The sequence below is a fragment of the Petaurus breviceps genome, unplaced genomic scaffold (genome assembly GCF_028583685.1).
Source record: "Petaurus breviceps papuanus isolate PSGF00001 unplaced genomic scaffold, PetGlider_PUasm1.0 90804, whole genome shotgun sequence".
NCBI lineage: Eukaryota > Metazoa > Chordata > Mammalia > Diprotodontia > Petauridae > Petaurus > Petaurus breviceps.
In genome coordinates, this window is record NW_027187348.1 from 11,483,266 (window position 1) to 11,507,202 (window position 23,937).

The 23,937-nt window shown below is 38.1% G+C and overlaps 1 protein-coding gene and 1 long non-coding RNA gene across 7 annotated transcripts in view; one reads left to right on the forward strand and one right to left on the reverse strand.

Moving 5' to 3' along the window:
- Positions 1-18,504, reverse strand: part of LOC138147599 (uncharacterized) — a 21,087-nt gene extending 2,583 nt beyond the window's left edge. Inside the window, exons 1-3 of the long non-coding RNA XR_011164861.1 lie at positions 13,193-18,504; positions 6,903-7,037; positions 216-307 (exon numbers count right to left, since the gene is read on the reverse strand). This is a non-coding gene — a long non-coding RNA (uncharacterized lncRNA). The remainder of the gene's footprint in view (positions 1-215; positions 308-6,902; positions 7,038-13,192) is intronic.
- ANKRD44 (ankyrin repeat domain 44) overlaps positions 1-23,937 on the forward strand; it is a 366,132-nt gene that overhangs the window by 157,694 nt on the left and 184,501 nt on the right. For all 6 annotated transcript variants that reach the window (XM_069070155.1, XM_069070154.1, XM_069070157.1 and 3 more), the window contains exon 2: positions 4,011-4,094. In XM_069070155.1, the coding sequence (XP_068926256.1) occupies positions 4,011-4,094 (84 nt within the window). The remainder of the gene's footprint in view (positions 1-4,010; positions 4,095-23,937) is intronic.

The following is a 23,937-nucleotide window of genomic DNA, read 5'->3' on the forward strand; positions in this document are numbered from 1 at the left end:
CACACACACACACACACACACACACACACACACACACACACACACACCACTCCTGTCCTACACACTGTTTTCACTCTTTGGTCCAAGTGTCCCCAACAGCTCTCCTTGAGAACATTCCAAGCATAGCTTAGAACTGTTTGGTTTTCTTGATGAATGAATAAAAAAAGTACCAGTGCAGCCTACAGATTCCTTTAAATGTGTGAGTGGTGATATACCTTGCTCTCCAAATTGCTGGTTACATAAGTGACTTAGAGAGGTTAATTTCAACAAGGTGGAAGGGTTTGGCTTCAGAGTCTTCATTCCATAGCTGTTGATAGAAAAAATTAGATTTTTCATTTAAAAATTCCCCAAAGACCTAGATACTTCCTGTCATTTTCTTCACTGTTTAGAACCTAAAAACTCATAAAATATTGTGCACATTTATGACAACTTGACTATTATAGATGTTCAGATTTTCCTTGAGAAAAGAGAGTGTGCTATCATTCCATGAAGTTTCTTGATATATCCACTTACCAAAGTACCTTATGGCATGTAAGTTCAGAAATTAAAAAAAAAATTATCTTGAAAACCATGTTTGCCTCAAGCGTCTAGTACCTGAAGGAATGATTTGAAGGTAGTAGGTAGATTTGTCCCCAAATAATCTTTTTATCTTTAAACATTCAGTTCAAAGTCCTCAAAGAGCTAAAAATCAACAAATAGTAGAAAACCTGCATCCATTTCCTTGACTATTCTTTTCCTGTCTTATTGAGAATCTACCCCTAATCCTTTCAACAGAATTGAAATTAAAAGGGAAAGTAGGAAAGAATTAGGGTGGACTGGAGCTCCTTCCATTTTCCTTTCTCTTCTTTTTCATATGACCATCAGGGAGATCATACCTTAAATCTCACCATTACCATAAATGACTATACCTCAAAGATACCAAATTCTGAAATTCCTTTCTTTACCTATAATCTCTTCATCAAACCCTTGGGTTTGAATTCCACTTTGGATACTTATTAGCTGTGTGACCCCAAGTAAGTCAGTTAACCTTTTCGGTGGTTTTTTTTTGTTGTCAAAATGGGTGTAATAATACTGCCATGAAAGTACCTGCCACAGTGGTAAAGAAAGGTAACCTTACTATCAGGAAGACCATAGTTCAAGTGTCACTTATGTATGACCCTAGTCAAGTCACTTGATTTTTCCAAGCAGCTCTAGAAGTGGAAGCTTCTAATCTGTTTTTGGGAGAGGAAATTTCATCATACCAATGTAATCACAGATTTGGACCAAAAGAGCCCCACAGGATTGCTGTGAGATATATGTGTGACATTTTGCCATCCTTAAAGCCAGATGTACACGTCAACTGTTAATATTGACATTATTAAATGAGAGGAAGGGGAATTACTTAAAGAATAAGGTCATTGATGAGATGGGAATGGAGAGGATGGGCATTACAAATAGAGGGGTTATTCCTTTTTTAACCTTACTAGTGACCTTCACAGTCTTTTGACCCACTGATTTCTCTATCCTTTAATCTCTTAACCCTCTGCCATGTGAAATTTAGAAAGATAAGAGCGACAAAGTTTCTGGGTAATTATTTTATTGATTATTTTATTAATAAGTCCAGTACATTATTAATAAAAGGATAGCCATTTGGTGAACTCTCTTAGACCAAAGACAATTATGGGGGCAGGGCTCAGGACTTGTCTATTCTTTTGGAAGAGGAGTACAATCAACTCTAATTGGTTAACACCATGGGAGGTGGACTTTATCAAAATGAGGGCCTGAGAGTGACATGATGTCACCTTTGGACTGAGTCTTATCTCTATAAGCAGATACCTCCAGCTTTGGGCAATCCAATCAAAGAATTTATCCCCACTCAGACCTGAGTAGAACACAATGGCTTCCCCACCTTAGAATAAATTCCCTTGTAAGGATTGGGTCTGACTAAATTTGAGAAGAGTTAATTCAATCTCGTTATCAAGAGACTGAGCTTTTAATTTTTTTTTAAATCAGGACTTTAGAAGAAGGGGCTAACTCTGTGTTTCCTCAAATAATTGGTTATTAATAATCATTTCTCTTAGCCACACATACCCTGCATATCTATCCCTAGATGAAGATACTTTATTTCTATTGTCCTCTTTCTCCACTGGCCCTCCCCAGATGATGAAGGATGCTGGAGATAAGTTAGGAGACTTCTGATTGGGTTTATCACCCATTTATGCTGACCAATCCCAACTATAGAGAGTTCTTTTTATTCTTCTTTTATTGACAACCACTCTCTCTGTGTCCAAAATCTTCGATTTTGTTTTCAGGTCCCCAACTCTCCTCTCATCCTCAGCAAACGATTTCCTTCATTCCCTCCCTGTGTCAAGATTGAGACCATTTAAAATGACTTCCCTGACTTTCCTTCTCAAAAATTCCCAGTGTCCTCATCCATCCTATTCTTTTTCCTTTCATTCATAGAATGAAGAGACCCTCTTCCTTGCCGAGGCTACACTCTCTACACTCATAATGTCCATCCTCTCCCCATCTCTTTTGTGACTTTGCTTTTTAAATAATTCCCCTCCCTTTTATTCATCTTCAGTGTCTACCTTACTGTAGCCCTTCAAATTCCTGTCCTTTGTCTCTGTTGCCTTTCATGGTCAAACTTTCAGAAAGAAAAGGCCCCCCCTGACTGTGGTAGCACATGCCTATAATTCCAATTTGAGGGAAAACTAAGGTACATGGATCTCTTGTACTTGGGAATTCTGAGTTGCAATAGGCTATGTTGACACTACAGTTAAGATGGACATTATTATGGTGAACCCAAGGAAGGGGGCAGACGTATAGGTCAGAAATGGAGCAGCTCAAAGCTCCTTTGCCAATCAGCTGTCATATCAGGTCCTTAAATAGTCTCTGTATTTCTAGTCTTTTGGAAAGATGTAGTCTTTTTTTTTTAAAGACTCTACTTTCTTATCACTCATTTTTAAACCTCAACAACCTTGTGTCAGTCTCCACCACTCTACTGAAATGGTTCTCTCCACAGTCAAAAGCCACCTCCTTATCTTTCAGTTAAATGACATGTTTTGCTTTCCCTCCTCATTGAACTGACATTACTTAACACCTCTTCCTTCTTGAGATCTATTCCCTTCTTGGCCTATGTGACATTGCAACACCTAATTCTACTGCTTCTCCTTTCGTTCTGACCATCTCTTCTATCTCCTCTTGCCTCTTATCATTTCTCTACTCTTCGGAGGCCCATAAGGTTTTTCCTTTGGCCTTCTTACTTCACATACTATCTTTCTTGGTTATTTGTCCCTGCTTCAATTATTATCCCTGTTCAGATAATTTGAAAATCTCTATCTCTGCCCTGATGCTTCCCATGGCTAATTTGCTATTTCCCATCAGATAGCCCCACAGCCTCCAACTCAATATATGCAATACTGCATTTCTCATCTGTTGCCAGTGGTCCCAGCATCCTCCTGATGTCACTTTTTTTTTTTCAAAGCAATCGGGGTTAAGTAACTTGCTCAAGGTTACACAGCCAGTTATTATTTCTGGGTGTGGTGCTGAGTATCTGAGCCCGGATTTGATCCAGGTCATCCCGACACTGGAGCCGGTGCTCTTACTCGCTGAGCCACCCCCGCTGTCACTTTTAATTTGAAACCCCAGAGTCATTTTTGATTCTCATTTGTTCCTCAGCCTCCATATCCAATCAGCTGTCAAGTCCACTCCAGATGCAATGTGCCTTACACTCAGCCTCTCCTCTCCATTCCTTAGTTCAGGTCCTCACTTCTTTTTAATTTGGCCACTACATAATGGTCTTCTCATTGGCTTTTCCAGCTCCAGTATGTCCTCTTTTCAATCTACCTCTCATATTGTTAATGAAGTAATCTTTTTAATGTACAACTATGATCCTGTCACTCATTCACCCCATAAATCTTATGTATTAGATATATATATGAAAATGTAGTTAAAGAAAATATATTTCCAAAATATATTTTATTTTCAAAATAATTAAATCCTGACTTTAATTTTTCTTTTATTTACAGCCCCCACTGGTCCAAGCAATTTTCAGTGGTGATCCAGAAGAGATACGAATGTTGATTTACAAAACAGAAGATGTAAATGCTCTGGTAAGTGATGCTATTTGCTGACCAAATGTTTTACCTGCACCAGCTCTGAAGACTTGAAACTATTAAGAAAATAGCTGCAATAAACAAGGAATTAAAATGGAGAAAAAAATCTTGTAGTCAGTGATTGTTGAATTTAATAACTTCTTAGAACTAAGTTGAACAAGTAATTGAATATAGTATATTCTACTAATTCCCTTGATGTAACTTCATTATTTAAATCTGTAAGTCTGTCAAGGAGAGGAGACTTCTCTCAAGCTCTTATTTTTAACTAAAAACAATGGGAAAAGTTACATGACTAAGGTGGAAATATATTTAATATGATTATACATGTATAGCCTATATTAGATTGCATGCTGTCTTGGGGAAAGAGGAGGGAGGGGGGAAAATTTGGAACTCAAAAATCTTATAAAAGTGAATGGTGAAAACTAAAAATATATCAATACATAAATAAATAAGAGAAAGGTATTGTATTATAGAAGTCTACAGTTTATCTCCTGCTTCCTGTTGGATAGCTCTATCTGCACATCCAAATAGTCCAAGCTCAGAAGCCTGGGTTCTAATTCTGCCCCTGAAACATTCTATGTGACCCTGGATAAATAGACACTCTTCAAAAAGTTACAGAAAAGGTATTTACTTACATTAGTAGAAAGAGGTTCCTCATCTGGGAATCCTCTAATCTAGTGAAATCTCAAGCTTAGTCCCTCTTCCTATTTTAATTTCACAATCCCCCCCCCCCCAGTGAATTATAAACTGAATTTAAACATTTTTCATATCTAGAATGTTACTTCTAAATAACTGGTTGAATGTTAGAAATAGTTATAGTTAGAAATAGAATCATGGGCTCAAAGTTCTAGAGCTGGAAGGAACCTTAGAGTCATCTAGTCTAACCCCCTCATTTTACAAATAAAGAAACTGAGGCTTAGGGAGATTAAGTGAGTAGTGCTATAAGGTGGAAAGAGCACTGGCTGTGGACTCAGAGGATATGGATTCAGATTCTGCCTTGGATGCTTCCTATCTGGTTGACTTTGAACAAGTAAGTTGATCTTTCTGGGCTTCAGTTTCCTCATCTGTAAAACGGATGGGGTGGACCAAAGACTCTCTGAAGTCGCTTCTTCTACTATATTGGTGATCCCTTTTCCTAAATCATCTGCCCATAGTCACACAAGTATTAGAATTAAATGAGCCAATGTGTGGAAAATGCTTTGCAAATGGCCAAGTTGTGTACAATGTGTATGCTTATTGTAATCATTGCTGAAGTCATATGTACATTTCAATTTAGTTTTAGATTTGTTTATTAAAAATTTTTCTTTAGGAAGACTTTCCTTGGCTAGCATTGAAAACAAATGCAATAACATTGGCTGGTTCTTTGGCAGTTTTAGCATAGACAAGGTTAGGAGTGGGCTACTCCAGAGGACAGTTGGCAGTATGTGAAGGTCAGGCAGCCCAGTGTCCTGACACACAGCATGGGAATTGGCCAGGCCTGCTTTGTGGTGACCCCAACCCTGGGCAAACCCTAGAGAATGTGACTTTATTCTATTGATGATGGAAGGGAAGGGAAGGGTGGGGAGGAGAGAGTTGAAAATCTTTCCAGTGATGACACACTTGCAGAAAAATCACACTGCTTTAAAGTGGCTTTTACTTCTGGTTGGGACAATGACATGTAGCTGTAGATCGTCAAAGGTTAGGCATTTTACTAGTGGTGGACTTCAGTTTACTGCAATTCACTTTGGTATTTACATGTTTCCCTCAACCATCTAGGGAGTTGTATTTGAACTCTTAAAAGGGATGTTGCATATTTTGGACAGCTTTAATGTTTTCCAGCAATACTAGAGAAATCAGAGGGAGGTGTTGGGGAATACACATATCTTAACTCTTGAGTGTGACAATTGTTCAAGGGCTAATTGTTTCATTCTAGTTTCATATTTTCATAGTCCTACCCAGTACATCTCACTCTGGCTCCAGGAGGCTGCCAAGAATGTCATTCCTTTGTGTAACGGAAAGCAGAGACTCAACCAAACAAGTATTTATTAAGTGCCTACTATGTGCCGGGCAGCTAGGTGGCACATGGATAGAATGCTGGACCTCAAGTCAGGAAGATTCACCTTCCTGTGTTCAAATCCAGCCTCAGACACATACTAACTGTTTGACCCTGGGCAAGTCACTTAATCCTGTTTGTCTCAGTCTCCTCATCTGAAAATGAACTGAAGAAGGAAATGGCAAACCACTTGTAAAGCCAAGCACAAGCAGCTTTCCAGAGGACTGCTGCTATGAACAGCTTTCAAGGTTCTGATTACATAGTATAGTGAACTCTCTATTTAATAACAAATCAGAGCAAAACATTCACAGAAAATCAAGGTATAGAATTCACAGTGTTACAGCTTATCACAGAAAATCAAAATACAGTATTCACTATGTCACACCTCAACAACTTATCACTAAAATGGACGCATAGTTTTTACCAAAGTGGTCACATAGTTTGCAACAAAGTAAAATCATTTATTAATGCAATCATTCAATCATCCTTAATTCAGTCAGTCTTAAGGAGTCGAGCTTCCTTAATCTTTAACTCACTCATCTTTAAGGAGGCAAGGCCTCCTTGAGGGACACAAAGTACAATAATCAAAGTTCTCCACCCATGGGATGCAATTAAGTTACAATATCAGTCACTACTCGGTAATCTCTTAAGGGGTAGTGGAAAATACACAAGCCATCCACCCCTAGGTTACAAGTAAGTTATAATTTTATCAATCACTATTCAGTATCCACAGAGAGGTTTTTTCATCTTGACTCAAGGCAAGTAGCTCCTACCTGAATCCACCAAACTGTCACCTGAGTTCAAAGGCAGACAGCTGCCAGCTCCTTGTCCAGCTCCCCATGCAGTTTCCGCTCCACATTGAAGCTCACAATGTCCAGTTCATCTCAAATCCTTCACAGTCTCCGTTCCTGGGAAGAGAAAACTTAACAGAACCACAGACAAAGTGCCGACACCACAGTCATGCTTCCTCTGGCAGCTCCAGCTGGCCCTCAGAAGTCTTCAGCAACTATGTTCTCAAAATCAAAATCACTTTCTCCCATTCTTAAAATCAAAGTCACTTTCTCCAGGGAAGTTCCAGTCCAGCAGCAGCAGCCCAGCCTTCAGATGCTGCTGAGAGAAATTCTCTCTCTCTCTCTCTCTCTCTCTCTCTCTCTCTCTCTCTCTCTCTCTCTCTCTCTCTCTCTCTCTCTCTCTCTTTCTCTCTCCCTCTCCCCCTCTCCTGGCAGCAGCTGCTCTGCCTCCTGACGCTTGTCCCAAGAAGTTCTGACTGTCCAGCTTGTGCTCTTCCTTAAATACGGTATAGGTCCTCCCTGTTCAGCCCCTTCCTGTTATGTCTGCAGCAGGGGATGATACCTTCTGTTTCTTTAACAGAGGCTTAATTTGAAACTAGGTGCTAAGTACTTCTCAGCTTTCCAACACAAAGGCATCTTCAAATTTCATTACTATTATACCACTCCAGTATCTTTGCCAAGAAAACCCCAAATGGGGTCCTGGAGAGTAGAACACAACTGAAAATGACTCTACAACATGTGCCATCCACTGTGCTTAAAGCTAGGAATACAAAGACAAAAATGACACTGTCCCTGTCTGTCCTCAAGGGCCTTACAGTCTAATGGGGGAGATAGAATATATAACATGTACATTTATTTGGAATATACACAAAATGAACACAATACAGTTTAGAAGCTGAGGAGATTAAGAAAGGCTTCAGATAAAAGGTCATCCTTGAATTGACATTTGAAGGAAACAAGGGATTCTAAGAGCTAATACCTTCCCATTACACATCCTTTATGATATCTTTTCAGGTGTCACTTATAATGACTACTTTTGGGAATCGATTATCTGGGACCTAGTTTAGTGATCAAATTTCAGTGAGTTCTTACAAGGGAGTTGAAAGAATACAGGACTTGGTTAGGATTCAGCCTAGTCTGAATAGATTTGAATAACTGTGTAACCAAGGGATAAATACCTTTGAATCTTACTTTTCTAATCTGTAAAATGGTGCTACTAACACACTTCCCCACAGAGTGGTTGTGGGGGAAGTAATTTGTAAACCTTGAAGTACTAGAGAAATATAAGAATTACTTTTATCGATCTAGTCAAATCAACAAGTGTTTATTAAGCACTTGCTGTGTGGCAGGCTTTAGCATATTTTTATTTAATTAAAAAATTTTTTTTGGAGGGAAGGCAAGGCAATTGGTGTTAACCCAATAACTTGCCCAAGGTCACACAGCTAGTAAGAGGCTTTACAATTTTTGAGGACTTTTCTTACAGATGATGGTGACCAGATGTTTAAATCATTGAAGAAGAAGAAATTGGCTTAAACTGCAGCATGAAGGATTTGATTAGATTTAAGGCGAAATTCTGATTAGTGAAGGCTGTTAAATATTGAAATGGTCTGCTGAGGAAGAATGAGAAATCTTCTCTGTAAAGTTTTAAAAACAAGCAAATAAGGTAGTGACTCATCTATCTGGGAAGATGTAACTGTGGTTATGGGAGATATGTTCAGATGACTTCCATAGATCACTTTAAACTCTCTGGTGAACATGGTCTAGTGGGAAAAACAGCAGAGTAGGGGTCAGGAAGACTGGCTTCCAGTTCTAATTCTTTTATTAATTATGTTGACTATGGGCAAATCATTTCACCTCATTTTCCCCATCTGTAAATGAGGTGGTTGGGTGATCAGTAATGTTCCTTCCAGCCTTGACACTTTATATTTTGACATTCCTGTAAGACTTAAAATACAAGCTAAAAAATGGAGACTTTTCTAGGCTTTCTGAATTTAAAAAAGCTTTATTTTTTTAACTAAACTAGAGATTCATACAGAATCTGAGTTGGACAGGTGAAAAAAGAATACGTCCTTCATCATACCTTGCAGAGAGTCCCCTATGGTACTTCTGGACAGCTCTGTTAGGAAGAATCCCCTCATCCTGAACCTAGTTTTATCTTGCTGACAACGTCTACCCAATGCTCTTGGTTCTGACTTTTGAGTCTGAGAAGTACAAGTTGAATTACTCTTCTATGTGACAGCTCTTAAAATACTAGAAGGCAGCTGTTGGGCACCAATCAATAAACATTTACTAAGCTCCTACTATGTACCAGGCATGTTCTCTCCTCCAGGCTACCCAGCCCCAGTCCTTTCACCCAAGCCTCAGATGACATGTTCTCAAGGCTCTTCGTCATCCTGATTGCCCTCCTCTGGTGGGACCTTATGATTTTCCTTCCTAAAATATGGTGCCCAGATCTGAACAAAATATTCCAGATGTGGTCTGATCATGGCCATCACTTCCCGAGTCATAGATACTAATGCCTTGAGTGAGCAAATAACTTAACATGAAGAATTGAGAAAACACTTAGGCCAGAGAATTATGCTTTGCAAGTTAGGAAACAAAACTGAGATCCTTTGGTGGGAATGGGAGAAGGTTAAAAGCAGCATATGCTTTTACATTCTGCATGTGAGGCTGCTTTATTCCCTGTTAAATATAAAACCATCATCCTAAAGTTCATTCAGCTGCTGCTGTGAGTCCAGCCCCAGAAGTGGATGCTCTGCTTCTTTGACCCCAGTATGCTTATTTACGGAATCCCTTTTCTGGGATCCAGGGAGGACAAGTTAGAGTTTCTTTATCACATAAAGGGAAATTAATCATTTTGTTCTTGTGGGCAGGAGCTATTTTTCATCAGCAGATGCCAGGCAGTAATGGGATGTGTTGTCCTTTATTGGACCTTTGCCCAGGCCATGGGAATGCAATTTAGAATCTGTGCCCTGTGCTATATAGAGTGATGCATTAGCTCATGATGCCACTAAGTTAGCCACAGACATGTTTTTCCAATGGACATTTTAAATGCAAAATTGAAGGCCAAATCAAGGCTCCTTCTGTCTGGTTAGCATCATTCTTTAATTATCCTTTCAGGACAACTGAGCAGTATGAGATACCCCATTCTTCAATAGCTGTTTTTCTTCCCTCTGCTCTGACATAATGCCAGCTGAAGATGCCAGAGATTATTCAACCAGTTTACAAGTGGGGAAATCCTTGTAATTGTAGCAGATTAGAGATGTAAAGTTCAGAGTCTAAGGATTTTTTCCCCCTTTTTGGAGGTGGAAGGCAGAGTAGTTGGGGTTAAGTGACTTGCCCAAGGTCACACAGCTAGTAAGTGTTAAGTGTCTGAGGCTGGATTTAAACTCAGGTCCGTGTGACTCCAGGGCTGGTGGTCTATTCACTGTGCCACCTAGCTGCCCTGTTTTAGGAATTTTTAAGGTAATAGTATTGTTACTTTTTCATATATGAGATACCCTTGGCATGAAGGGTCAATGGCATACTTTGGCTCAAAGACCCACCCTGAAATCTCTTTATTGAACATTTTGGAAGGCTGGCACCAACTCCCTCTCTTAGAGCACATGGGCCATAATATGTCAGCAGAAGATTTTACTTATTAGTCTTGTCAAATTTGTATAGTGTTTTTTTCCATTTGTAAAGTGCCTTCTCAGACATCACATTATTTAAACTTCACAACACTACTATGTGATAGACAGGGAAGGTATTATTTCCGTGTTACTGATGATGCAACTGAGGCTAAGAAGGTTGTGAGAGATATCATAGTAGATCTGAGTTTGAGTCTCAGCTCTACCATTTACTATCCATCTGTTTTGTCCTAAGTCTCTTACCCCTTTCAGGGATCAATTTCATCATCTGTAAAGTGAGATTAGACTTGGTGATTTCTGATATCTCTGAATTCTATAGACTTACCCATATTCATATAGCTAATGACTGGCAAAACCAGGGTTTGAACCCAAAACACCACCATCTTCCCAATCACCCATGCTTGCAACCTCAATATTGTCTTCAACTCCTTACTCATACTCAGCCTACATATCAATTCCATTGTCAAATCTTGTCATTTCTACCTCTACAATATCCCTTCTCTCAAATCACACAGTCACCACTCTAGTTCAAGTTCTCTCTCCTAGACTATTATAATAGCTTTCTAATTGGCCTCCCTGCCTTCAATCTCCTCATTCTAGTCAATTTTTCACTTAGCTGGCAAAGTGACTTTCCCAAAGCTTTGGGCTAATCACATCACTCCCTTCTCAATACATTATGATGGTTTCCTGTCATTCATAATAAGTTAGAATTTATGTAGTGCTCTAAGATTTGCATGTGCTATAATTATGTTGTTCCATTTGGTCTCACGACAGCCCTTTGAGGTAGATGCCATTTTTAATCCCCATTTTACAGATGAGGAAATTGAGATTGAAAGAGGTTAAGTGCTATACCCGTGGTAACACAGCCAGTAAGTGTCAGACAAAGGATTTAAACGCAGTTCTTACCTCTAGGATCAAATATAAAATCCTCTGTTTGGCATATTCAGCCCTTTATAACCGGATCTCTTCTTACTTTTCTGGGCTTTTTATACTTTAGACCCTTCCGTTCACTCTGATCCTGTGATCCAGCTACATTGGTCAGCTTGCTTCTGTATAACCCTCCAATCTTTCCAATTTGTGCTTTTGTCCTAGCTACCCTCCATGACTGGGCTTCTCATCCTTCTTCTCTCTGCCTCCTGGCTTCCCTGGATTCTTTCAAGACTGCTTAAATCCTATCTTTTGTAATAAGCTATTCCTATTCTCCAGATGCTAGTGCCCTCTTTATGGAATTATCTTCCATTTATACTATGTGTACACACATATGTATGCATGTACGTACATTTCTGAATTTTCCATTTATATTACTATATACATATTGTCTCCCCTATAAAAATGTGGGCTCTTAGAGGACTTTTGAGTTATTTTTCAAGCGTATCTGACTCTTTGTGACCCCATTTGGAGTTTTCTTAGAAAGATACTTGCCATTTCTTTCTGCAGCTTAAGTGACTTGTCCAGGGTCACAGAGCTAGTAAATGTCTGAGGCCAGATTTAAACTCAGGAAGATTAGTCTTCCTGGTTCTAAGCCCAGTGCTCTATCCATTCATGTGGACAGAAGCTGTGTTTTAAATTTTCTTTGTATGTCCTCCACTTAGAACAGTGCATGTAGTAAACATTTAATAAATGATTCAATAAATGAACAGATGATTATTGACTGACTGCCTTGGCAGATTAGGACTTTTTCTTTATTGAGGTTTTCTCCCCTTTGACTAGAACTCACTTTAACATTTCCTAAATGATTCCTGCCCTGGAGCCCTGCCAGTTATTCTCCTAAATCATCTTGAGGATAGAGTGAAAAGGTAAAAAGTTCAAAGATGTGAACCCCTCCCTCAGTCTAAGCAAGGTTACCTGGCTTTGTTAGAAATATGTGGTACAGAGGAAAATACTTTATACTTTGAATACCCTCCTTTCTGAATGGTTTGAATTTGAGATATATGTCATACACAAATGTGTGTGTATATGTGCATATACATACATATACATACATATCTATCTATCTATCTATCTATCTATAGAGAGAGAAAGAGAGACAGGGAGGGAGAGGGAGAGTGAGTATGTGTGTTAGAATACTTCAGAGGACTTATGAATTAATCAGTGTAGCTCCAATTTTGTCTCTTAAGGATATGGACATTCTCTGAAGGCCTCTTGTTGACTAAAAACTGGAAAAAGTCAGAAATAGCTTGAGTCTCAAGATATATTTTATACACACACACACACACACATACATACATACACCCCTAACCCATGTATGTATATTCATGTGTGTGTGTGTGTGTGTGTGTGTGTGTGTGTGTGTGTGTGTGTGATCTTCTTTCCCTGGAACCCTCTATAGGCCTGAGTTCAAATTCTAGAGAGACTTTTCATGTTAATTTACTTATCTTGCCTTTTTTTTTTTCTGTCCCCATCTATTTTGAAAACCCAACACTACTAAAGTTAATTCAGACCTAGATTTTCTAGTTGTTCATGATGTGTCAAAAAAAAAAAAAAACCACAGCAACAACCCAGCAAAGTTGAATCAGGACAGAAATGAAAGTTAAAGTAATGAACGTAATGTTGGCCACATTTACAGATAAGCATAATAGCCTTTTGCTTTGCCCTCCTCCCCCACCACATAGTGGTTTGGGACTCAAGTTCATCCAAACTTACAACTCTATTGATGAAAGGATGGGCTTGGTCTCTGCCTGGAGCTAGTTGAGTTCTCCTGGAGGGTCCTCAGACTAAAGATTTTGCTGCTGTTCAGTCTGTGTCTGGGATCACCTTCTTTCTCTGTTAATTTCTATGACATCTGTAAACTATTGCTCTTTGAATTATCTCCAGATTGTATTGTCTCTGTGCTGCTTTCTGGCTCATCTCTTTATTATTCTTGGCAATTATTACTCTATCAGATGGTTAATGGGAGGACAAGGAGAGGAAATTCCTGCCTGTCCATTTCGTTGAGCCAGAGCAAAGTCTTCTGAGCTTTGGTGGGAAACTTTATTCATCATCTCCCACATATGTGAACCCCTGCCCATGTATTGGAAACCCTTCCTTCCCTCCAGGACAGAAAAAAGGAAAGAAGAGCTATGCACGGACAGTCCATGAAGGAGCTCTATGTAGGAACATGCTTAGTATAATAAGAAGGAACGTATAAAATATACGTTAAGTAACAGCAAAAAACCCAATACAAGACAAACATACCTATATACTATACACATTGAAATCTTAAAGAGGTCCTAGCACCATCCTAAGGCAGGGGTTCTTAATCTGAGGTCTGTGAACTTAAAAACATTTTTTTATAACTATATTTCAGCATAATTGGTTTCCTTTGTAATTCTCTTTATTTAAAAGCATTACTCTGAAAAGGAGTCCAGAAGCTTCACCAGGCTGTTGAAGGGATCCATGACATAAGAAAAATTATGAATCTCAGTTCTAAGGAAAGGACAGAATTTACCGCTCTCTAGGCTGCTAATTGTTACAGTGGATAGAGTGCCTGACTTGGAGTAAAGAAGATCTGAATTCAAATTCTAAATTCTCCCTCAGACACTTACTAGCTGTGTGATTTGGGAAAATCATCTAATTTTTGTAAGCTTCAGTTTCTTCCTCTGTAAAATGAGATTGATAATAATCATACCTACCTCATAATAGGATTATTTTGAGAATCAAATAAGATAATATATGTAAAGTGCCTTATAGACCTTTAAACTATTTGTGGATGTTAGCTATTTGGTTTTGGGGCTTTTATTTTCATAGCAGTTGGGAGATTTAGGATGTGGTAGCAAGGGGCTATACCTTTTATGTTTGATGAGAAGGAACCTTTTCTCCTGCCAGTGTATCACCCTTATATTTTTTTTACTGATCTTTGCCCTGGTCAGTGAAGATGAGAGTGGATGGAAAAAACTGGTCTCATAACACCTCAGTACAGAAAAAAATCTTTCTAATTAGTAACACGAGCAGAATTTCATAGCTAAGATGACCCTGATGGCACAGAAACAAATAGACAAAAAAAGAGCTTTTTAAGATAAGTTGAGATTAAGAAGAGAGCTCTATTACTTGATAAATTGGTTATTAAAAAACTATTGAACTATAAAAACTATTAAAAAAAACTCTTTACAGGGGTAAAGACCGACCTAAATAATTAGAGAAATACTTCATTGCTTACAGGTAAGTCAAGACAATATAAAAATGGCAATACTACTAAATTGATTTACTTTTTCAGTGCCATACCAATCAAAACCCCAAAAGATTATTTATTGACCTAGAAAAAAATAACTCAATTCTCATGGAGGAGCAAAGGGTCAATAATTTCCAGGGTAATAATGAAAAAAGTGGGAAGGAAGAGAGTCTAGAAGTATCAGATCTCAAAATATACTACAAAGCATTATCAAAATGTTTTGTTATTAGTTTAAAAAAGAATATAATGTTTGATGAGCTCAAAGTCCCCTGTAACTGGATGAAGGACACTCACTCTTTGACAAAGATCCTGTAGGAAATCTAAACAATAGTCTGGCAGAAATTAGATTTAAACCAACACCTTACACCTATACCAAAGTAAGCTTCACCTAGGTACATGACCTAGATATAAAAGATTACATAGTCAACAAATTGAAGGATCAAGGGAGAAATTATCTAGGTTATATGGATTGGAGAAGAGTTTATGATCGAACAAAGTATACTAAAACAAGAATCACAGGACATAAAGTGGACAATTTTTGTAATGTAATATTAAATATGTTTTGCACAAGCCAAATTAGAAGGGAAATAGGTAAATGGGAAAAAAATGTTTGCAATAAGTTCCTCTGATAAATATCTCAGTTCCATGATACAGAAGGCATTGATTCAACTGTATAAAATTAAGAGCCATTCCCTAAGAAATAAATGGTCAAAGAATATGAATAGGAAATTTTCAAATGAATAACTCTATGCTATCAACAATTCTATGAAAAATGCTCTTAATCACTAATAATTAGAGAAATGTAAATTAAAGCAACTTTTAGGTTCCCCCCTATATCTCTCAGACTGGCAAGGAAAATGACAAATGCTGGAGGGACCATGGGAAAACAGGTATACTAATGCATTGTCAGTGGAGTTGTAAATTGGTTCAGCCATTTTGGAAAGCACTTTGGAAATATATCCAGAGAGTTACCAAACTGTACATTCTATTGACTCAGCTACACCACTGCTAGGACTATACCCTGAAAGAAATACAAGAAAGTGAAAAAAAGATCTATATGTGCAACAATATTTATAGCAGCTTTTTTTATGGTAACATAGAATTGGAAACTTAGTGAAGGTCTTTCTCTTGGGCAATGGCTAGCGAAATTGTGGTATATCAGTGTAATGGAACATAAGTAATGATAAAACAAAAATTCAGAGGGAACAAGGAAGACTTCTATGAGCTGATACAGAGTAAAATTAAGAGAAAGAGGAGAATATTTTATGCAATGATAACATTACAAAGAAAAACAACTTGGCAAGGCTTTGGAATTCTGATCAATGCAATGATAAATCACAAGTCCAAAAGAATTAATATTAAACATACCACTCACCTCATGACATGTGATAAATTTAAAATGCAGAAAGAGTAATACACTTTTGGATGACTAATGTGGGAATTAGTTTTGTTGGACTATGTAGATAAAGGTTTTGAGGGATTTGGGGTGAAGGGGTGATTATTAAAAAAAAGCTTGTTACTTGAAAAATAAAAACTAAAAAAAATTGGTTCTGTTGGCACTGTTTTACAATTTGCTTGGGTTATTTAGTTTTAAGAGAATGCTTCCATTGTGACAACCAGAGTTTTCCCACTGCCATTTTTTATAAAGCTGTTGTTAACATCTTGAAAAAAATTTTTTCTTGGAGGAAAATTCAAAGATCTTAAGTTATGTATGTTGTTTAAAGAGGGAGAAAAGCCCTCTCGGGTAACTTGTTCATCAGAAAGATTGCAGAGCTCATTATAATTATTAATCACCATGACAACTTTCTACCCAGGAGGGAGACCCTGGTTTTTTTTTTCAAGCAACAAAAAACCCTCATAATTAACTGGCTTCCTACTTTTCTATTTCTAAATTTTTTTCTAAGCCCAAGGTAAAGTGCCTTTCCATTTCTCTCTCTTTCACATTCACTTGCCTGTTGGTGTGAAGACATGATTGTTCAGAAGGTCAAACTTGAACAGCCCAGGATGGCCCCTCAGATCTAAGAGAGGGCTAAAGTTCATGCTGTCCCTCCATAGGCCACCTTAGTATTTGCCATATATTAGCACATAATCTGGATAAGGCCACACCAAAGAGCAGGAATTCTTTTTCTGCTTACCAAGAGGTGTATACCATGGCTGAGGTCACCCCTGGCTTATTTTGACCCCTAAACTTTGGACAAATTACCCTGGCTACTGGTCCATCTGCCCAGTTAGTGTAATGTTACTTTCTAATATATGCATGTGGAACAGAGTGAGGATCTTTCCTCCTCCCCTTCATCATCGAACAAACTGGTACAGAGATCAGTGGTACTTTACTTAGTTAAAAAAAGACAAAACAAAAAACCTTTTCTTCCAGAGAAAAGACTTAGGGAGGACCTAGTCCTTATGTGCAGGGTTTACTTCCTGTGACAGTCAAAAGTATCCCTTCCCCCCATTCACTAAAGCATCATCATTGCTTGTCCCTTTTTTATCATAGTACCTGGAACCTTAGCATTGTTCCTTGACTTTTTATTATCCTTCACAAATATTCAATCACTTCTCAATATTACCTTGACTTCCTCACATATGTGCCCTTCTATCTACTTACTAATTGATCTCCTTGCCTCAAGACTCACTTTCGTCAATATATCCTTCTTAGTACCACCAAAAAGATTTTCCTAAATCACAGATCTGACCATGATATTCCCCTGCTCACCAAACTCCAATGGTTCCTGACTACCTCTGTGATTATATGTGAACTCTATTTGGTATTTATAGCCCTCCAAAACCTGGCTCCAACTTATTTTTCTTCACATTTGTTCTATTCCTCTTTATGCTCTTTCCAGTCCAGCCAAGCTGGCTTTCTTGCCGTCCCTTATGTACAACTTTCCATCTTGTTTAGTATGTATTTTATATAGACTATATGTTCATGATGTCTTATCTATTAAAATGTAAGGTCCTTGAGTTCAGGGACTGTTTAATTTTTTTGACTTTGCATTCCCAATGTATAGAACAGTACTAGCAAGTGCTTAATAAAACCTTGACTGATTAATTAATCCTTACTTTTCTCCACACTTAGACAGCATTCCCTCACCCAAATCCCAATTGTTTTATGAAGCATTTCTTGATCTCCCCCAATTGTTAGTACCTTACTCCCAAATTTATCCTGAATTTTTTTTAAATCTATGTATGCATTTTGGGTGCGAACCTCTGGCAAAACTTTGGGACAAGATGGATGCACAGTCGTTTTCATTGTTGTAGGGAACTTAGGAGATCTAGTCCCAACTCTTATTTGAAATGACTTGCCTAGGACCACATAACTAGTCATTAGAAGAGAACTCAAACTAGGAGCCAGGGTCCTAACTTTCCAATTCAGTGCTCATTCTACTGTGTCACAATACTACTTCTAGAAGCATTACTTAAAATATTCTTTTGGAAAGTACATTTTAGTTCAGCATAACTGGATGTGTTATTTTAAGTAAAAGATAAACTGGTATGATATTCATTAGCTGTGGGTTTCAGACCCTCACTATTATTGCCCTGCCAAGGAATTGTGATTTTGTTTATGATGCTTTAACAAATACCTCTCTTCTGTAAATAGGTGAGTAATTTCATTGCCACATTCATTATTCCACATAAGAAAACATTTTACGTCTCTTTCTTGGGAGGGAAAATGCAGACAAGAAATTTTGCCAACTTAACCTGTATCATTTTTTAGGACTTGTCTTCAGAGAAGGGTTCAGATACCCCCTAAGGAGCTGTCATTTTGATACAATGGGATGGCTTGGCTTCAGGCATGAGTAAAGAATAAGTTCAGTGCTTGTGGGACCCATTTAAAGCCTCTCCTCATGTGAACTCTCTAGCTCTTTCATTTAGGAAGGTTCATTAAAGAAAACCCTCCCACAAAGTTCTAGTTATTAAGGATTCAGTATTTTTTTGGTAGGGATGTAATTGAGAAGACATTATATAAGATTTCATAAACACCCCCCATAGTTTTGAGTGGTGACTCAGCAGCCCTTGCTAAGTACTGAATTTCTCTAAAAGGGGTCTGATTTTTGCCTGCATGATCACAGTACCCTTGTAGAAATGTTGTTTGGATCCTGAGTACTAGAAATATATTTCTAGGTATTTTAAACTTCATTCTATCAAAGAGTTCCTGGTAGGTGCTTAATGGACCTTTAGATTAAAATCTGTAGTTGTTGTTCCCAAGGGTATTTCCCAAGTTAAAGTGTGAGTGGTTTCTTTGAACCCAAATGTGTGCTGTTTAAAACCATGTTTTGCTTTGATACTTCAGTGTATCCTTCTAAGTTCATAGGTTGCCACTGATACGAATGATAATTTCTCCCTTCAAGTCTTCTCATCCCATAGTATTCCTTTCCATGTTTAACAATAAATTCTCCAGAGAGGATCTACCCAGTGACCTGAAGGTCTTCTGTTCATTCTTTTACTCTCTTGGGGTATTATTGTAGCACTCACTCTTAACATCATTTCCCTCTCATTTTTGCTAAGTGGCCAGGCTACCTCTTTTTCCCCATCATCCATATTCTTTTTTTTTTTAAGCAATTGGGGTTAAGTAACTTGCTCAAGGTTACACGGCCAGTTATTTCTGGGTGTGGTGCTGAGTGTCTGAGCCCGAGATTTGATCTCCAGGTCATCCCAACACTGGAGCTGGTGCTCTTACTCACTGAGCCACCTGGCTGCCCCATCATCATCCATATTCTTGATAATGTCCGTTCCACTACTGTCCCAGGTAATTCGCCTGGTAGCATAATGCAGCCTGTGGATGTGGAGAATATCCCTTTTGAAATCCTGCATGGGAGTACTGTGTCTTGAATGTGTCCCCACTTCACTTCTAGCTCCTAGAATCCTTAAGGCTTCCCTTTTAGGTTCATTTCAAATCCTTCCTCCCCCTGTCCTCTAGTGATTGTTTTCCTAGAGTTCCAGAAATCAATGAATTGACAGACTTTATTAGATTTTGGCTTTGTGCCAAGTTTAGAATGGGCCGCTAGATGACTCAGTGGATAGAGTTCTGGGCCTGGAGTCAAGAAGACTCATCTTCCTGAGTTCAAATCTGGTTTTAGATAATCCAGCTGTGTGACCCTGTTTTCCCTCAGCTGTAGAATGAACTGGAGAATGAAACAGCAAACCACTCCAGAATCTTTGCCAAGAAAACTCCAAATGGGTCACAGAGAGGTAGACGTGACTGAAATGACTGAAACCCAACCATATGCCAAGCACTGTACTAGGTGCTGGGAATCCTGCCCTCAAGAAGCTTGAAAATCTATGTTCTTGTTGTTATATTTCTTCCTAATCAATTTTGAGCCCAAGTTATTGTTCATTTGAGCATCTGTCCAATAGTCTCTGTTTTCTAGTAGAACAAACAAAATATAGTTCCTTTACCTTGAGACTAAAGGTAGAACATAGCCATGGAAAGCATTATGGAATCTCAGTGCCTGGGTTCAAATGCAGGCTTTGCCAATAATAGATATGTGACTTAGGGAAGTCACTTAACCTCCTAAAATTTTTCCTAATTTTTAAAATGAGGGGATTGGACAAAATGATCCTGTAGGTGTCTTCTTAATTCTAGATCTTATGCTCTCACTTAGATGTGTCTATTAATAGTCAAAACTTTCACACCTAATATTGAGTAGTATTCTTGTATTAGCTTCTTTCTGAGAGAGCCTTATTTTCTTGGTTATCTATAGCTATCACATAGGTTTGCATATTAGGTACCATGTCACAGGTTTATGGCATTGAGCTCAATAATTTGGAAGCAAACAAGTATTTTGGAAACTGAGTGTGCCCATTGCCAACTATACCCATCACTGCCCTTTCCATCAGTCTGTATTACAGTGAAGAGAAGTCACCCTTATACTCAAGACATCAGATTATAATATAAACAGACTTGATTTCTTTTCTATAAGCAGATGTTTTCTGTGTTCAACTGAGCCTGTAAAATCTCATTAAGCTAGTCATCAGCCTTGATGAAGCAAACACTGAAGTATTTGACTTGAAAATTTTAATTTCCTATTTCTAATCTGGGTCAGCTGGCACAGGCACCATAATTTGCCTTTATATCCTCAGTATTCCTTTGAAAAATACTTCTGTTCAAGTTGATTCCTCTCTCTTGGCTCCACTCTCTTTATCTGTAAAATGAGAGATTTGGACAAAATGACACACAAGTGGCTTTCTAGCTCTGAATCTATGATCCAAAGTTCCTTTACCTCAGAGTACCTGCTGAGCCCTTTCCCTCTCCCCTTTTTTGGTCTACATCTGTAACCAAAGTCTTTGAGACTATAAGTTACTGACAAGTTGTAGCTCTTTGTGAGTTCCCAGACTGGGAATTTTTGCATATGGATAAAATGATGCCCTACTTATTTCTTTTTTTTGTGAGGCTCAACTTATTTTCTCTTTCCTCTCCATTCGTCCCAAGGAGAGAGTCTGTAGGTTAGATAAGAGCCAAGAGACACAAAACTGATTATCTTTCCTTGATTTTTTGGATTTCTGAACAAATGCCCATCAGATGAGCCCTTCTCCATAAATAGAGGTCTCCACTGTTACCAACCCTTTTAGGACAATAGATAAGCTAAATTGTATTTCTCTTCCACCCCTCTGTGTTTGTCTCCAGTAGCATTTCAGGTTTTAGCAAAGATGAACTAGATTGATTTTTACAGCTATTTAAAATGTAAATCCATGATGATTATTTCAGTATTGCATGTTTGCTTTCTACAAAGATAAAAAGAGATAAGGCTAAGTAAAATTGCTGCTTCCCTTGAGAGCCCAGAAATGATAAGTATCACTGTAGGCAAAGAATGTTAGAATTAAGTTAGAAACATTTACTTAAAGGAATATATATATATATATACATATATATATATATATGATTCTGTAATTCAATTCAACAAACATTCATTAAGCTTGTACTATGTACAAAGCACTGATAGATAGTATTGAATACCAAGATTTTTTGAAAAAAAAAATAAGTCTATTGCCCTCAAGGAATTTTCATTATAAATTGAAACATCAAACCTAAACAGGTTAATAATACACATAAAGTGTGATGGGGAAAAGAAGAGATCTAAATATTTAGAACAGATGAGGATGGAAAAATTGCTTTCAGCTGGGTATGGGAGGATGGGCTAGAACTCAGGACTTTGTGGTAGAGGTGCTACTTGAGATGATTCTGAAAGGCAGAGATGAAATAGAGTTTATCTCAGGAAAAGGGGGCAGCTTACACAAACCAAATGAACCAGGAGATGGCAGGGATGCAGTGTGAGGATTTTGTACCGTTTTTGCCCAAGAAAGCTTTCCCTGCCTTTCTTTTGTGATTTTCTTTCCGCCCAACTTAATTGTTAGCTCCTCAAGTATAAGTGTAGCAAGTATGCTCTGATTCTCCTAGAGTCTTGTTAGCTGTATCTTACCTTTAGTATTCAGGGGGGTTCCCTGAAAGGTTTGGGGGTGTTTTTCTCTAATGCTTTTGACTCAAGCCCTAACCAGTTATGTTCTCCCACTAGTAGGTGCCAGTAACTAGTACCTTAGTTCCACTTAATCAATCAACATCAATTGACTTTTACAAAAGGATGTTTACTTTCAAGATATAGCAAGAACTATCAACATTCCCTCCAATGCCTTGTGGCACTCACCTTGTGGCACTCACCAAGTGAGCACCTTGGTGTCTGGGAAGAGTGGGGTCATTCTTAGTTAAGTTCCTACATAGCGCTGATCCTACCAAATTCATGTCCAAACGAGACATTGCTTGTAGATGAGTCTTTGTCTCAGCTGCTACTGGATCGGTTCCCCAGAATTACTCCAGGTCACTGCTTGTTCCTTGGGGCATTGATCCTGATCTGGCTACAAAATTTGGACACTGGTATAGTTGGATGCCATGTTCCCTTCACAAAAAATGAAAGAGCAAGGGTCAAGGTAGGCAAAGATCCCAGACAAGGTGATATGACCTTAGAGATGAGAAGACCCAAGATCTTTCCCTTTATAGCTTTGTCTCTCATTGGACACTCTGACTGAAGGAATTTAAGAGATATCTATCAAGATCAAGCAGCCTAACAGAATGTCTGGGTCTCTGGTTGTTAGTAATTTTTCAGAAGGTGTTCTTGGTTTTAGCTACACAGCTAATCAATAAGTTTTTTCCTAACCCCATAGTTAGAGAACCAAAACTAGTTACAGAATATCTAGTTACAGAATATGTAAGCATAATCATGTCACTCCAAGATACATTATTCTATCTATCCAGGAAGCAGGCTTCCTAGCCCTTTCCATGTGGCAAGCAACCATCTTGCAGGCTTTCTACATGTGTGCCAGTCCCTGTCACATAAAAGCTAAGTTAAGTGTATGTGATTCACTAGACTAGGCATTTTGAGAGATTCAAAGGACTTCCTAGGTGTTGCTAATTCTGAGGTCTTTGTGGATTGGGAGATGGGGATGAGATGGGAACAGGGATAGAGCAGGAAAACCATGCTTATTACTGAAATGATCTGTTCTCCAAGACATCTAAGAAATATGACAAAGCCTTTTCGGCTTTATAACATTCAGTTGGTTTTTGATGCCCTAAATACAAAGGAACTCAATAAAGGTCGAAGGGGGTTGTTGGGCAGCTGGTTGTGACCAATTGATTTTCTCCCTTCTCCTTTTACTTTCTATAATTACATCAAGGTAGGGGATAGTGGAAATTAATTGGTCAAAGACCAATTGCTCCTACAACATTACTGATCAATATGTACTATTAATTGTACCTGGTCGACTTCTAGCAATATAGAGTTCTGAGTTGTCAGAACTAGAATTTATATTCCATTTAAGAAGTGAAAGGTAAGTTTTTATTGACTGGATATTTCCTTTATACTTTTAATTATTATATTTTCCTTTAACTATGATACCTCATTGCTTTAATACACTAAGGAAAAAATCTAATGCCATCTCTCATTTCCCTAGCTCCAGAGAACATTTTGTTAAATGTAATGAGAGATCTTTATCCTACTATGTCAATTTCAACCTGTAAATTAGAAATAAAGCTTTTCCAGTTAATGGGTTTCTTAATGTCTTCCTACCTGAATTTCAGCCATGGCTGTAACCAGAGCTACTGTTGAATTTGCATTTTAGTTCTCCTCAAGTGAATTAACATTATTGTGCCTTATTTTGGAATTTTAAAGTGACTCACTTCTTTCTGGTGACTTAAAGGGATTGTAAAACTTAAAGGGATTGTGAAGAAAGTTGTCTAAACCCTTCATTTTAA